A 17,477-nucleotide genomic window follows, 5' to 3' on the forward strand; every position below is an offset into this window, starting at 1 on the left:
TCGGTAAGCTGTTTTTCACTTATTTATCACCCGATTCGATTCGTTTTTCAGAATTAAGTCTCGTTTTTTTTTATGAAATTTCTATTATTATGTATTTGAGGAATTATTGGAAGTTGAATCAAAGATCGAGGGTATTCGAATAGAATTTATATGGTCGATCAGTATGGCACGGAAATTGAGGTAATACATTACTACCTTTTCATGCTTTATGGAACATGTTGGTATTGGTAAATGCATGAATGGAAATGTTTGGTCTCATATGTATAATTAATGAAGTTCAACACACGATTCAAATACAGTAAAAATTCGGTAAATGAATATGGCCCAGATGACTGATATAAGAAATGGATGGATTGTTAGAATTAAACTATGAGTTCTGTGATTAGTGATAAAGGTGTTACCATGGATTTATAGCATATAAATTATTTCATCAAAGGTACTTGGATGAGAAATTATGAGAATATTCCGGTAGGGTAAAATTACGAAAATACCCTTATGTTGTAAGATGACAAGAATTATCCCTGGAAGTTGACTAATAACTTTGAAATGATATATTGATCTGAGAAAACTATAGATGTGCATAAGAAATGCTAGTTTTCTTAGAAAATTTGGATAACGGGTTTTAATCCAATAGGTTTTATGTAAGATACTAAAAGTATGTTAAGGAATCATTTCGAGATCAAAGAATGTTCGGGAAAGTAATTAACCATTTGATCTCTAAAGTATAATTATTTTTGTTAAGAGTTAATACCGAAATTATCTGGTTAAAAAATTACGAAAATACCCTTGAGAGGTAAAAATAGTCCGAGTTGACTCTGAATGAGGTAGTAACATGAGAATTTGTTTTAAACCGATAAATTATTGATTTGATTGTTGAGATCCTATTTTTGAATGGAAAATTCTGATAATCCGTTAGTAATATCTGAGAAGGCATTTAACCTGGAAATCTCCGACTTGAGTAAGTACATGAAGAATAATAATTTATCGATGGTGATATTTTGTCGGAATAATTCGAAGGGATTGACATAAATGATAAGTTGGAATTAAATAATAAGACCGGACGGAAGGAAATGATTGTAATATTCTAGATCTGTGAGATAACCATAATACCCCTGTAATGGAAATGATTAAAGAATATCACCAAGCTAGGACTGAATAGATATCCTCAAGCTTTAAAATGAATGGAAGATCATTGAGCATAAAAAAAGACCAAAATACCCTTATGTCCTAGACTAAGTAAATGTCTTGGATTATTTAAGAAATTCAAATAAACATGGATGTTGTACTGCTCTTAAAGATTATGGAACATAATTTAAGCCGGCCAAACAATGCTAGTGCTATATTAGTACTTGAATGGCATAGGTACCACTTGAATGCTAGTTCGTTTCCCCAAGTTTGGATTTATGAAAATTATGGAAGTACTCAGTTCAGCTTAACGTTAGAGCGCATTCGATATTAAGAAGTGGCTATTCGTGAGATAAATCAATCATGAATAGCAAAACGATTTTAGTATATGGCTAAATTGAACTGAAAGGAAGTACAACATGTATTTGAAATTCAGAAACGTCTGAATTATTCTGGAAAACTCTAAAGAAACGGGGATAGACTTGCTTACTAAACGAACTAAGTAACCTCAATGACTGAGGATTAAATAGTTGATTGGATGAGTTTGGAAACACTGTTGAACTTACATGATGAATTGTCCTTATGGGTTGTACCATGAATCAAGTACGTCCGTATTTCCTGATATCGTTGAAACGTGGAAATGAAATAAAGACCGTTGGAAGATCTATTAAGCGATGATTATGGGGATGATCTATGGATATGCATTATGGTATTAAAGAGTGAATACACTGGAAGGATAATGAATTGACTTGTTGACATGCATCAGTTTGAGAGTTGTGTAACTCGAGTTGTTTGATAATACGATCGATAGTCATAGATTGTAATTGACTTGAATCTTCGATTCTATATTTTCATCTAAAATCACTTCGGTCATGTTTGAAAACGCAAGTAACGCAGAATGAAAAGATTTTGAATACCTCGTTTGGTTCAATTGGGCTAAAATCCTATGAATTCAAAGTATATTCCTGAATACCCCTGATTGTTTGGGTAATGGAATCACTTGCAGTAAATCTGAATTTAGAATTATTATGTATAAAGGTTCCTGATCGTTTTCCTGATGCACATGAAAACTTAGTGGAATTCTAAAGTATCAATCTGAAATGTCTGATTAGATCGGTTATAAATCGATTCTCTTCAATAAGATCTTATTCCTGAAATCTAATCAAATTGCACAAGTTCATGTTATCCTTATTGATAACTTCAAAATGCATCTGAAAAATATTTGGATCCTCTAGTGTGTTCCATATATTTTGAAAAATTATTTTATTGTTTTAACATGTGGTACACTGAAATATATGGTTACTGTTTTATGGATGCACCGACTTAACGGTGATGGCTTATGGATTTGAATCATTGTATAAACTGTATCTTGGAGATACAGATTTGTAAAGTACAACTCTGATCAAGGTGGAAAATTTTTATGGACCTAATGTGACTCTTAGGTAGGCTCTGCGGCCCTAAGATCATTCTCGGGTAGGCCCTACGGCCCTAAGATGTGTTCTTAGGTAGGCCCCGTAGCCCCGAACTTTCTTGGGTAGGCTCTCAGGCCCTAAGATATTCCCTTAGGTTAACTCTTTGTAAGATGTTTTTAAAATACGAGTTTAAAAAGCTCCACTACAATATGGTTTATGAGATTTTACTGAACTATCATATGATTAGTGTACCTATTATGATTTTATCGTACTGATGGAACACACTAGACATCCTTTTCGACCTCATGAAAATGTGATAGTATGAAAGGTTTCTTATGAATTGAGATTCATGGCTTCTACTTGATGAACTACTAATGGAACTCCAGATTATTCCGCAATTGGTATACATTTGATTCAATAAGGAAATTATGGTTTCCCATTTATCTGCATGTCATGTAGCATCATCTGGTAGTTTTGTATTACTGAGCTTTCCAAAGATCACTCTATTACTCACCATTGCATGTTAAAAGAATTGTACCAGTGCATCTATCGAATTCAGTAAGAGAGATATTCTGGCGTTGTTGCAGAGTATGGTACATGTGATTATGGGGCATGTAATTGTATTTTGTTTTATATACGAGTCTAAAAATTTGTTTTATTTCGAATACTGATAAATTTTATTTTGTACTCATAAATGATTTTATGAGTTTACATGTTTTAAGAAAAGTTTTAAATTTTCCGCTATTTTTTTCGGTGGGTCGCTCCGGTGGCCCTAATGTGACACTCCAGATCGGATCGGGCTATCCGCATCGGTCTGAGGGGGTTACATTTCCAGCAACCTAGAATCACCAGGTAATTCACTTGTAACTCAACTATACCATGTGTAGGTCATTTAGATGAAATTGGTAGGTTGCATGAGCTTGAAGCAATTTGGGTGTTTCAGCATGTTTTCAGACTTATTTATTACCCCTAATATCAAATAAATATCTAAACATCAGTTGGGGACCTCACTAGGGGTTTTGGTAGAAATATAGGATTTTTCATGCCAAAATAGGGCACCCCGTAACAGTACAATATCAATATTGTTCTTCAACCAAGTATAAAACAAGTAAACTTTAAAGGGTAGTATCGATACTCATCCTTAGAGTATCGATATTGATGCCCCGGTCTCGATATCGGATGGCTTGGTATCGAGATCAATAGAGCAGTAAACAATTTGGGTATCGATACTCACATAGAGTATCGATACCAGGGCAGGGGTATCGATACTCCAGTAAGGGTATCGATACTGGGGGTATTTTCAAAACATCGAATCCAATTTTAGTAACGATACTCAGTCTAGTATCGATACCCTAGCACCAGAGTATCGATACTCAGCCTAGAGTATTGATACTTCCTCAATCAGACAACCTTATTCAGTCAGGGGATATCGATACCAACAGGTGGGTATCGATACCAAGTGTCTAATATCGATACTGAAGGTTAGTATCAGTACCAACGAGTAGATTTTGTTAAATAAGCTAGGGATAAGGGATCAGACTCGAGGTACTCCAAATACACTTGAATAACAACAAATAAAACTTCAAGCGATAATAGTAATTAATATCAGTACAATAGAAAAGTAACAGTTAGGTCTATATAAAACTAGTCTTGTTTGACGCTGGGGAAACAGTCAGGACACCCGAGTTACTCTTAGCAGAAACACGATAGTCAATGGATCCAAGTCAGTGCCACAGCACTTCAGCAGTCGACTAGTCGCCAGATGCCCCAAGACTCGACGGAGTGGTTGGCGGGTGTAAGTTTCCGATGATAGAATTTCGGATTCCCACTCGATAGGCTAGAGGGGTGTGAGTTCTGAGATGACAAGATCCCTCCACTGCGCCGCACCATGATGCCTACCCTAGTTTAGCATATTAGGTTTTTAATATATTATGTCTTCACATGTTTCAGACCTGTGTCGTTAGTCAGCTCTTTAAATGAATGCATATAGTATAATATAGTTATTAGTGAGGCACTGAGCTTGTAAGCTCGGTGTTCGAAATGTGTTTCTGTGCACAAATTCATAGGGGCAGATCGTGGGGAGTTATCGTTAGCAGATACTCCAGTGCAGCAGTGCAGACCATTAAAGTACTTCTTGAGTCATCTTTAGAGGGCATAAACTATTATGAACCCTTTATGTATTCAGTCGTAACTCTATTTGATACTCAATATTTGTATTACTTTTGGATGAATTTTGAGAGTTCTCCATATTTTTTAAACTCATATTATTACATTTTATTTTCATCACTATGGACAGATCATTTTCAGTGATTATAAACAATTTTAAAATAAAAATTTTGGGTCACTATTTCAGTAGTCCCATGTAATATTGTAATCCATGGATCTTCGTGTCAAACTGGATTAGTGTGTTACATAATTATTATAATATCAAGAAAATGTGTTCACTTCTTTTAATTAATGAGCCCCTAAATTGTATAATATTATATTTGACAACAAAAAAATATATAACAAATTATTATTTCTTATAATTAAAAGAGGATATAACTACTTGCAATTATTGCACGAATCAACTCACCTCAGTGGTTAAAGGAATTGTTGTTATTCTCAGAGGTTATGAGTTCGAACACCAACGATTGTGACAGGGTGATTGAGTGATAATTATCAAATGATTGAGAGTATTTAGAACATATACTATTTTGCAATAACCTTACTTAATAATAATAATAATAATAATAATAATAATAATAATAATAATACTAATAATAACTTACAATTATTATTATTATTATCTATGGTGTGTCCAATCACACCCTTAATTATAAACTCATCGTTATCAAAAGAGTGATAAAAAGAAAACGTTAGACTTAATCTATATAATAAAATCATATTATGAACTACTCTCAAAAAGATTAATTCAAATTAGATCTCAAAAAGATTAATTATGAGAGTAATACTCTCAATTCAATTATACTCTCAATTCAATTTTATCCATTTACAATGTCGGGATTTGAACTACTTATCTTTGTTTGATTGAGGGTGACCAATTGGTAATTTGTAAAAATCATTGATCTAAAATAAAATTTGCAGTCGCAAATGAAGCTAAAATCTGAATCAAAATTGTACACCCACTAAATCAATTTTGTATATCACTCTCCCTTCACTACATTTCTAGAGTTCAGATATTAAATTCCAGCATTGCACCACAACCACAAGTACACTCCCTGGAGCTAAATCCAGTAATTTACAGAATATAGCAAAAGGGAACACAAATCTAATATAACCCAAGGTTGTGTTCATCCACAATAAATTTGTTTTCATTACCTGATATTACCAATTCAATCAAACATACTGGGAAGGGGTCTCACAGCCATAAATGCATCAACCATCTGGGAAGAAAGATAACAAAAGAGTTCCCCATCAGTTCTTGATCTTCAATTTGATGATTGAATTTACTTTTCGGATGAGAAGTTCCATGATATATATCAATGGAGTTACTAGAGAGCCTTACCTCATCTGTTACTGCTGCCCGAGCCCTTCGATGTCTTTCTACTAGTTGAGTCAAAACTTCAGTGAGTCGCTTTTTCACCTCGCCTGTAAGCATGCGCCCCGCACCATACTCCTAGCAAATGATGAGGAGTATGAAATACCAAGAAATGAGAAGAACCCGACAGTTACAGGCAAAGCATCGAAACTAACGAAGGCAGCAAGTTTACCTTCTTTATGTGCTCAAGTTCAGCATCGTCCTCAAGGAAAAAATTAAGATACTTGATTGGTATATCTACCTGAAAAACAAATCCAGTTTTTTAGTAGCATACTAACGATAAAACAAAGAGAAAAAAGGAACATTAAAATGATGGAACCAAAATGCTAATATCAATAGTTTCAGCAAAATTAAAAGACTAGTGTGTTTATGTGGATGCATGTGCATTTGGACCTGTGTGAATGTCTGCATTTTCACGCGGCTAATATGCATCTAAATGAGGTCTGAATGTCCGATCACCATCCTTGAATGGTGATAACATTACCGTTGAAAGTAATGAAATTCTCTGTAAAACTCGTATATTTCTGCTGTAGGTAGCGTTACATATTTATATACAAGTAGAAGCCTTAACTTAGGAAACTCTTAAGCTAGGAAAGTAACTAATTCTAAGGAATATGCAATCCCTTAAAGTAAGGGATTATAACTACTAAAAATATTCATAGAATCCCACCTTAATTGCTCATAATATTCCTAATTTAGGAATCTAATTTCTGACACTCCCCTTCAAACTGGAGAATGGATGTCTTCCATCTTCAGCTTGCCTGCTAACTTCTGAAAAAGCTTCCCAGATAGTCCCTTGGTAAGTATATATGTAACTTGATCTCCAGTGGACACATAGGGAGTACAAACTAGCCCATTGTCGAGTTTCTCTTTTATGAAATGTCTATCCATTTCAACATGTTTTGTTCTGTCATGTTGAATTGGGTTATGAGAAATATTAATTGTTGATTTATTATCACAATACAACTTCATTGGGCCTTCCCACTCGATCTTTAAATCCTCCAAAATAATCTTTAGCCACAACAATTCGCAGATTCCAAGTGTCATTGCTCTAAACTCAGCTTTTGCACTGGACCTAGCTATAGCATTCTGTTTCTTGATTTTCCATGTCTCTAGATTTTTCCCCAAAAAGTATAGTACCCTGAGGTTTATCTTCTATCAACCATGGATCCTACATAGTCAGCATCAATATAGGCTTCCAATGTCAAATTTCCTCCTTTTTTAAACAAAATTCCCTTGCCATGTGTACCCTTAAAATACTGCAGAATTTGAGTCACAACCCTTAAGTGTGATTCTTTAGGGTTGTGCATAAATTGGCTCACAACTCCAACAACATAGGCAATGTCTGGTCTGGTATGTGATAGATAAATTAGTCTCCCCACAAGCCTCTAGTATGAGCTTCTGTCACCTGTTGCATCCTCCATTGTATCTCCAAGCTTGTGGTTCACTTCTATTGGCGTTTCTGCTAGTTTGTACCCTAGTTTTCCAGTATCTTCTAACAAGTCTTTAGTGTATTTCTGTTGAGATATGAAGATCCCTTTCTGTGAATGTGCCACTTCAATACCTAGGAAGTATTTTAGCCTTCCAAGATCTTTGACTTCAAACTTCTTCACCAAACACTTCTTTAGATCATCAATTCCTTTCAAATCATCCCCTGTAACTATAATATCATCTACATACACTAATAAAGCAGTAACTCCCCCTGTAACAGAATGTTTCACGAATAAAGTGTGATCACCTTGACTTTGTTTGTAGCCTAGCTTCAGCATCACTTTAGTAAACCTTCCAAACCAGGCTCTTGGAGACTGCTTCAATCCATATAAAGCCTTCTTTCATTACCAAGGTCTTTGGTTATTTTTTGATAAATATAGTGAGGTGGTTGATTCTTTCATCCCTAATAAAAGAAGCAAGGGAGGAAGTAGGTTTGGATTTGTTCGTTTCACCAGACTGGAGGACGCGAGGAAGGCTATCAACTGTGTTGATAGTTCTTGGATTCAAGGTAACAAAGTTAGAGTTTTCATGGCGAGATATCATCCTCGTGATGTTTTCTGGAGGAAGAAGTTCTCTGGTCCATATCCAGTTGAGGGCAAGAGTGTGGTGAAGGAGGTTTGTCATACGGAGGCTCCCTTTGTTGGTTCTGTTGACGAAAGTAAGCTTTCAACTCTCAAAAATAGCTTGGTAGAATGGTGCAGAATTTTTATTAAGTGGGTAGAGTCGTCTTCGTTGGAAGAGGCAGTCGTATCCCCCGTTATCCAAGGTGGGGGAGCTCGTTGGTGTCTCTCCAGTTAAGTTCCCCGAGTTGGAGGTGTGTGCTGAAGAAGCTGGTAGAAACGTTAACTCATCGGAGGTGCAGTGTCCCGGGAGGTGTTCTGAGGAAGAAGAAAATGCTTTCTGTTGTATGGGGAATGGGTCTAGAGGTTGCTTCTTGTCGGGTGAGGGCGAGGACGACAGGAACATAGGCGAGGAAATGATGATGGGTCTGAGGAGCGCTGTTGTGGGTCAGGGGACGGTTCATTCGCAAATTGAGGAGGTGGGGGAACACGAGAAAGAGCTGGTGCACGATGGAGAGAGAAGCAGTGGATGTCTATAAGGATAGGTGTTTGTCTGCACGTGGCTATGAGGGTTCGAAGGATTATTTTTCAGATTTCCCCATGTTGGATGGTCGAGTTGAGTCAAAGGTGGTGGCGGATTTGCTTAAAGAGGGCCTTAAAAATAATAGTGCATTCAATAGATTAAATGGTGAGGCCATGCTGAACCGGGGAACAAAGGAGGTGGAACACGAGATAGTGCTGGTTTTTTAGGGGAGTGAGGCAGAAAATGCCAGCAATAATTATTGTATGACAGCACGTGCTAAGGAGGGAATGAAGGATTTTTTAATTGATTTGCCCATCAAAGGTGCACGATCTTTGAGGGAATGATTCATTCTCGCACATTTCCAGGCAGAAACACAGAGTTAAGGAGGGGAATTATAATAATTTTGCCTCTCTCCATTCTTTTCATGACAAAAATTCGGCTCCTCAAAGGAAGAATTATCACTGCCGAAGCAAGTTTAAACAGAATAAGGTGCAACGCAAGGATCCTGCAGGCAGATTCCTTTATGATTTGGAATTTCCAGCATTGGGGCAAAAGCTAAAGAAGGTAGAGACAGACTCCTTAATGTTAGGGAAAGATCTGGATTTTGAGTCTGGAGGCTCAGTAGTGGTTCTGTTTCTGGATGATTACGGCAGTGGTAGTTTTGGCAGATGAATTACATATGATCTTTGTTTTTGGAGTTGGAAGTTTGGTTGCTCTCCATCGACAAGATGAGCAATATGTGGCAGTTAGGAGGAGATTCAATGCTTGCTCCTCTGCATCCGTTTTATGTGGAAACTCTTGGCCTTTGTGGTTGATCTTGGTGTATATGGATTGAGTCGTTTGTTTTATTTGGCTTATATTATAGTTGTTTGGTGTTGTGGTGTCTTTCGGGACAAGCTTAGGTTTTAAGTGTGGTCAGTCCTATTTGAGGCTGTTGTTCTAGCTAAGGTGGATTAGGTAGAGTTTTTGCTGTTTTTTAGGTTTATTTTTGAATGTTTCTGGTGTTCTGTTTATGTTGGGGTGGATTTCTGGTTGTATCTGGTAATTTCTTATGTTCAATGAAGTCCTAAGGCACTCTTTTCCTCCTTCCGATGATTAAGGAGTTTGTTTAAAACTCTTTTAATCAAGAAGGGGGTTTTTAACGAGGCCTTCAATTCTTATCAAAAAGAAAATATAAAGCCTTCTTTAATCTACACACTTTCTGCCTAGCACTTGAACTAAATCCATGTGGGATGTCTATATAAACTTCTTCCTCGAGATCTCCATGTAAAAAGGCATTTTTATTGTCATATTGCTGTAATTTCCATCCTTGATTGGCAGCTAATGACAGTAAAATTCTCACAGTATTCATCTTTGCAACAGGGGCAAACGTTTCAAGGTAATCTATTCTCTAGGTTTGAGAATACCCCTTAACCACTAACTTTGCCTTGTACCTCTCTAATGATCTATATGACTTGTATCTTACCGTAAACACCCACCTGCGCCCTATTGTTTTCTTCCCTTTTAACAGTTTCACCAAGTTTCATGTCTTGTTATTCTCTAGTGCTTCCATCTCAACATGCATGGCATTCTTCCAATTCTCATTTTCCAATGCATCAGACACGGTTTTGGGATGGTGATGGTGTTTAGGCTCGTAAGGAAGGCTTTGTGATTGTGAGACAAATTTTTACAAGAGAAAAATAGATAATGAGGGTTTTTTTATGGTACAAGTCCTTTTTCCTTTTCTAATTGCAATAGAAAAATCAAAATCCCTGCGATCAGAGGTAGAATCGTATTTTTCAGTGTTATTTGGATCAAAGATAGGTTCAGTAGTTACCTTAGTTTGTATAGGAGAGGAAGAGGATGATTGAGCCTGCACAGATGTTTTTCTCCTTGAGTAGACCAGCAGAGGACGAGTAATGTCCTGAATTTTTGGCCGAGTATTAGGATCAGGTTGGTCAACAATAAGAGGTTGTTGGATTGGCTGTTGGGAAGAAACAAGTTGTTGAGGCTGAGTTTGAGCTGGTGCAGGAAAGTCAATGAGAGGATGAAGGAGGAAACAATATTTGTCCTTATTTTCCTTGAATGAAATCTCCCCTTGAAAATAGGGACGAGTAAAATAATTTTCCTTTTCTGCAAAAGTGAAATCAGCTGAATTAAAGTGTTTCCTTATAGGTGGATGATAACACTTGTACCCCTGTTGAGTGGAAGAGTAGCCAATAAAAATACACCTTAGCCCTTGGTCATGTGGTTTGTAGCCCCTGTGTCAATTACCCAAGAGCTTTGGGTGGGTAAATCCAAGGCCTTAGAGTCCAGAGAAGAGGACATACCTAAGAAGACCAGACTACATATACCTGCAGAGGGGGTTTTGTCCAGAGACCCCAGCAAATCTCTCAGTTTCTCTATCTCTTTTTTGTTGAACTCACAGGTTGTTCTTGAGAGTCCTCAACCAACTGTTTGGTTGTATACGCTCTTCCTTGACCCCTTGATGATCCCTCCTTCTCTGGAAACTTCTTACTTTTTGTCTGTGGCTTTCCATGAAGTTTCCAGCACTTCTCCTTTGTGTGGCGAGGTTTCTTGCAGTAGGTGCACCATAGAGAGTCTCTGTTTACTGTTTTTGTTGTCTTTTTTGTACTTCGCTGTTCCAGACCCGTTTTTCTCTCGGTTACAACTTTAGTGATCAAGGCTAAACTTTCCTCTTGATTGCTTTCAATCATAACTTCTCTCCTTTCTTAACACGAATGATTGCAATAGCTTCATTCAGTGATGACGGGTCTTCTTTTCCAAGAATCTAGACCCTTACTACATCAAACTCAAAGTTTAGTCTAGCAAGAAAATCATAAATTATGTATTTTTCAACAAACCTCTTTAGGGCAACTGCATCTTCGTTATATCTCATTTGGATACACTGGTAGTGGTCCATTTCTTGCCAAAGATTCTGTAGTAGGTTAGAGTATTTTGTGATTGACTTCTTCCCTATTTGGTGGATGAAATCTTGGTCTTGATTTCAAAAATCTGGGCAACATCTCTAACCTTTGAGTAAGTTTGTTTTACAGTCACCCATATCTCTTTGGATGTATTAAGGAACATGCATGTATCGCTAATCTCTGGCACCATGAAATTCCACAACCAGGACATTACTAATGAATCATGTTCATCCCAAGAATCAAACCTAGGATCTCCCTCCCTAGGTCCAGTTCCAAGAAGATAACTTAACTTGCCTCTACCCTTTAGGAACGTGCGAACAAGCTGAGACCATTTGAGGTAAAAAAAAATTCCATTCAACCTATACGCAACATGTATATTTTGCAAGTCACCTACGGAATTTGAATAACTCCCTTCACTCACATTGACTCCTTGGACTGTCTCAGTGTTGCTGGTATCGACCACTTCAACCATCTTTTTTTGTTGGAATAACAGTAAGCACTCAAGGGAAGGATCAAATAAAGAGAAAGGGTTGCTAAACCGAAATTAACAGGACCCAAGAATGAGCTAAAATAGGTTTGATACCAAGTTGAAAGTAATGAAATTCTCTGTAAAACTCATATATTTTTGCTGTAGGTAGTGTTACATATTTATATACAAGTAGCAACCTTAACTTAGGAAACTCTTAAGCGAGGAAAGTAACTAACTCTAAGGAATATACAATCCCTTAAAGGGATTATAACTACTAAAAATATTCACAGAATCCTATCTTAATTACTCATAATATTCCTATTTTAGGAATCTATTTTCTGACAATTACAAGGAGTAACCTCACTCGTAGTGGTAACATGTGATGTGATAGTTAAAAAACTGAAGCACAAAATGGCAAGAAAATTCAACTGATATGTCACAAGGGAACAACAAATTCATTACCTCAAGATTTGCCCCATATTGTCTGTGTTTTTCAATGGATTCTTGGCCACCAGTGAAAGCATGCTTGTTTACCTAAAGACGAATGCAAATCACATTATGTCGAGAAATCAATTGAAGCAAGTAACTTATTTGATCTTTCAACTTGCTGTAAGCTTTCCTTCTAATGATCAGTTATAAAATATGTGAAACAAGTCACACTATATGGGAGTGCAGAATTTGCAATAATGCAGCTAAACTAAAGCAAGAAACAAGCACAAGAAAAGCAAATCTAATATAAAGAATCACTATATCCAGTTCCAACATATTAATCTGAAGTACACAAAACCCGACAGCAACTGGATTGACAGTCCTGTAACAAGTGCTTGAGAATAAGTGAACAGAAATAATAAAATAATTAAAAGTTCATGCGTTGGTAAAATATTGCTACAACTTCTTTAATGAACCACCACGAGGGCGTTAAAAGTCTTGTGATATATCCATGAGGCTCATGATGCATCTATTTTAGTTCAATGAAAATTAGGTAAACTTCCCATCACAAAATATTTGAAAGGTCTACCAGTTGCACTAACAAGATGGATAAGGCCAAACATGTAGCATTTTCTGTCAACATAATTAGAAATTAGAAAATTAGAATGATGAAAAAATTTCATGAACCTACCTTGTGTTTGATATCCTTCACAGAATCAGTCACGTAAATAGCAGAATTTGGATCACTAGCTGACATCTTCCCTGTTTCTCCCTGAGATTACATGTGCAAAAAATGTTGAAGCTATTATTTAAACTAGAGAATGATTACAAATTATACGATTCTATAAAGGCAAATATTGCACATTTTGGAATGAACATGACATCAAATTCAAAATTGATGTGTAAACTCATATATGGTTATCCAATTTAAAGCACATTTGAAGTCAACCAAATGGCGAACAAAAATACTAGATGGTAGAGCACTGACATATATTCTGTGATGATCCTCCTAGCGACAAAAGTCTCTACCATATGCATACAGAACTTGAAACATAAATTTTTTTAAAGCAAATACAGAATCATAATATAGAGTATATGCACTTTGTAAGCTTCCAGCCTCAAATGAAATGTCTAAATAGTCAAATGAAGCAGCTCAGAGTTAACACGTCAAGATTGCTTTATGAGTAAAATGAAACCATAGTAAGTATTTATTTTCTTAAAAGTTACAATAACTTAACAAACCATTAAACTTGTGTGAACTATCAAAGACAAAGAAGATAAAGCAAATCAAACCAAATAGTTGGGCACAACATCAAACTTTGGCCCACATATATGCAACGTTGTTTATTTGCAAAGCTATGGGCTATAATATAATGTGCAAACATTATGTAACAGGAAATAACCTGATTGTCAATAACAGATCTTTACCAACAAACACAAACTTACGACAATTAACAAATTCTGTACAGTATTATCCTGATAATGTTTCTATGCCTACAAAAATACCTGGAGAGCAGGGAAGAACAGTGATTCAATCAATGCAGGCTTATGATACCCAATCCGAGGAGCAACATCTCGTGTCATTCTGAAATATGGATCCTGAGCAACAGCAACAAATTTTAGAAAAAATGAAAAATATACCTGCAGACAAACAGAGCTAGAGAGAAAAATCCCAAGGGAAAGGATTGGTGAGGTAATTATTTAAAATAACCAAGGTAATCATTAGTTTTTACCAATAGTAAACAAAAAATTAATAAAATAAATTGACAAATTTCAGAATCACTTTGACTTAAGGCTTCCTTTAAGTTGTAAAGCAACAAGGCCAAAAGACCCAACATCCAAACTAGCACCAATTATAACCGTTTCAGAAATGAAAGGAACAATGAAAAACCATTGTAGCATATTTTTAAAGTTAGCAATGAGCAATAATGTGTGTGGAGTAATACATAAAACTAAGGATTAACATTCGGAAACCACAGTTATCACTTACAAAACCATATACTCCTTAATTATAATTAAGAGTTAATATGCTATCATTATATGATAAAACTAAGAAGAGTCTAACAAACACTGAACCTGGTCAATTGCACATGGAATTAGACAACGTAGATTATCCTTGCCAGAGAATAGATGTGGGAATGATGAAGGAAATGATGGAACAGCCTGCACCAACAGAATATAAGCACACTCATCAACACAAGCATATATTTGGCACAAGAAAAGGCTAAAAGAGACCAAATCAGTTACTAGATTTCCTCGTACGTGGCCAGTAGCCAAAATTTAAAGAATATATAATCATGAACAACACCTAAGTTCACATCGACGCATAAACAGTATAAAAGCATAGAAATTTTAGATAACATCACTTCAACTGTAGTCATCACAAAACCGGTAAATGCTAGGGAAAAGAAGCATACCTGCACAGGTGGAAAGCTAACTTTTCCAATATGATCCTCACCTGTGAATCCAAATATGCCAACAACCTAAATATCACCAGATAGGAATATAGTTATTCAAACAATAAGGTCAAAGGCTCTTCCACTCACAAAGCAAAGAATACAAATAGCACCTTGTTGTAAGTAACACACTTGGCAACCTTGACCATATTTTTATAGAAGGCACTGCAAATCAAAACATCAACAAAATTATAATTAGAATCCAAAGATTAGTCCCAGCAAATGTTAAAAAGAAGCTTAAAAAATCCTCTGGTGTTTCCTTACCCTCCGACATAATCGAAGTCTGAGAATATGAAGGTCTTTGATATGTCAAAACCACAAGCAATGATATCTTTAGCGTTCTCACGGGCGAGTCTTTGGCTCTCCTCCACAGAAAGATTTTTCCACATGCATTTTTCATCATCAGTTAGTTGTATAACAAGAGGGACTTTGAAGGCATCTTGAAGGTATCTGCAAGAAACATCAAACATTGTCCAAAATGTATAGAATTAAGTGTATGACCAAAACTCAAACATACAACAACATTTCTTTTCCTTCCAATTATCTCTTAAGACCACAAAAGCAATTAAACCTGATGCATTTAAGAGTAATTACTAGAACCTGTGAGCAAGCTTCCAATAACATTTTCTCTATTTAAGAAATGGCAGAGGAAATAACAACAGAAATTAATCTACAAGGACTAAACTCATAGAAATTTAGTAACTATTGTAGAGCTATAAATTCAAAAACTATTTCTATGTATAGATAATGTGAATCACTGTTCTTTTGCAATATCAATTCATAAATTATACTAAATTGCACAAATTTCAGTCCTTTTGTTCATTTATGCCAACTAATTAACAAAGAAAAAGGAAAAAGAAGTTACTTTGTGAACATAAAAGGAATCAAATGGCCCAAATGCAAAGCTTCAGAAGAAGGTCCACGGCCGGTATACAGATAAAACTTCTCCCCTCGCTCATAGGCATCCAAAATGTCGTTGAAATCTCGATGCGCAAAGAATACTCCACGGCGGAGGAAGACGTGAGGAGGACGAGAAGTGAGGCGTTGAACGCGGTCGACAAAGGATTGATCCAGCCTTTGGCAACCGAATTTGTCGATGAGCTTATCGTAATCAATCTTACCGCCTTCTTTGGCCGACACTTCCCAAGGATTCACCACTTGTTCCTCTTCTTGCTGCTGGTTCTTATCCTCTATCTTCTCCATTGTGGCTTCGTTATCGTCACTTAGAAGTGGAATGAATTTATGCTTTTGCTATATACTAGGTTACGGCGACGTCTATATGAAACTGTCCTTTGTCCGATAGACGGCGTATCGGATCTGAAACTAAGTTTTCAAACTTCGAGTTTCATCCGATCCGGTTTGCTACGGTTTTAATTTGTTTTTAATGTTAGGGTAAAATATAGAAATGGTCCCCTGACTATAAGGAAGTGTTTTTTGAGTACCCTAACTATTAAAACTTATAAAATGACCTCTCAATTATAGGGTGTTGTTTGGTTTAGTCCATCTATTATTAAAAATTATAAAATGGTCACTCGGCTATTCATATGTTCCAAACTCATCCTTTTCTGTTAAAAAATTGAGCTGGAAGTTAACATATTAATTGTAATATGATAAAATCATATTTTAATGATGTGTAATGGTATCGTCGTTGCTTTCAAGCACGGACTCAGTGACACAATGTTTCAAGCACTGGCTCGACGACATAATGTAAATAGAGAGTTGATTCACATAAGACAACTCAAATGATTATGAGGTTAGATTTTATAATATCCTAGTCAACAGGTTAACGTCCAGCTTAGACAGTAACCAATTTTTTAATGAAAAAGGACGGGTTTGAAACATATGAATAATCGAGTGACTATTTTGTAACTTTTAATAGTCGGAGAACTTAACAAAGTAATATTCTATACTAAGGGGAATATTTTATAACTTTTAATAGTTGAAAGACTCAACAAAATATTGTCCTATAATTAGAGGATCATTTGTTTACTTTACCCTTAATTTTAAATGTTTTATTAATTTTAATTAAAATATATTTAGTACTGAAATATATATTTTTAAAAGTCTCACGAGTAAGGTTGGCGGAAATTTTTCCACCTTCAATTTGTTTGATTATAAAAAAAAGTTTGGAGGGAATATTATACCAATAATACTCTTTTCTTTCTTATTTATTCAAATGATAGTCAAATAACATTTTAAAAAATCGATGTCAAATCGCCTTCGATCGGTCAATAATGTATGTTTAAAAGATTATATTTATACACTTTAAAAATTCATACAGATACTGTGAGATTTGAGAATCTCGTGATCGAATTTATTTGATTTTGAACTGTTAAAGATATATCTTGAAATTCGAGCCATGTCAGTATGAAAATCAAAGATAATTATTTTTTATTAGTTTAGAGTGATTATAATGCAGTAAATGTCCAGAACGTAATTATCGAACACAGAACTTCTAGAAATAACAACATTTTCTTTCTCCAGTAAGACCACTTCTTAAGTTTAAGACAATTGTTATCGTTTTAAATTTTTGTTATAATAGATTTAATTTTTAATAAATATGAT

General features: G+C 35.6%; 1 protein-coding gene across 1 annotated transcript; it reads right to left on the reverse strand.

The window, feature by feature from the left end:
* Positions 1-5,654: 5,654 nt before the first annotated feature.
* On the reverse strand, positions 5,655-16,257 carry LOC120124324 (tryptophan--tRNA ligase, cytoplasmic). Its single transcript, XM_039143027.1, has 11 exons — positions 15,778-16,257; positions 15,177-15,362; positions 15,026-15,077; positions 14,874-14,939; positions 14,533-14,619; positions 13,963-14,055; positions 13,148-13,228; positions 12,490-12,561; positions 6,251-6,319; positions 6,046-6,156; positions 5,655-5,923 (listed from the first exon to the last, which is right to left on the reverse strand). The coding sequence occupies exons 1-11, from the start codon at positions 16,113-16,115 to the stop codon at positions 5,873-5,875; spliced, it is 1,206 nt and encodes a 401-aa protein (XP_038998958.1). The 5' UTR covers positions 16,116-16,257; the 3' UTR covers positions 5,655-5,872.
* Positions 16,258-17,477: the final 1,220 nt, after the last annotated feature.

This window comes from Hibiscus syriacus, unplaced genomic scaffold (assembly GCF_006381635.1).
Source record: "Hibiscus syriacus cultivar Baekdansim isolate YM2019G1 unplaced genomic scaffold, ASM638163v2 tig00110418_pilon, whole genome shotgun sequence".
In the NCBI taxonomy this organism is placed as follows: Eukaryota; Viridiplantae; Streptophyta; class Magnoliopsida; order Malvales; family Malvaceae; genus Hibiscus; species Hibiscus syriacus.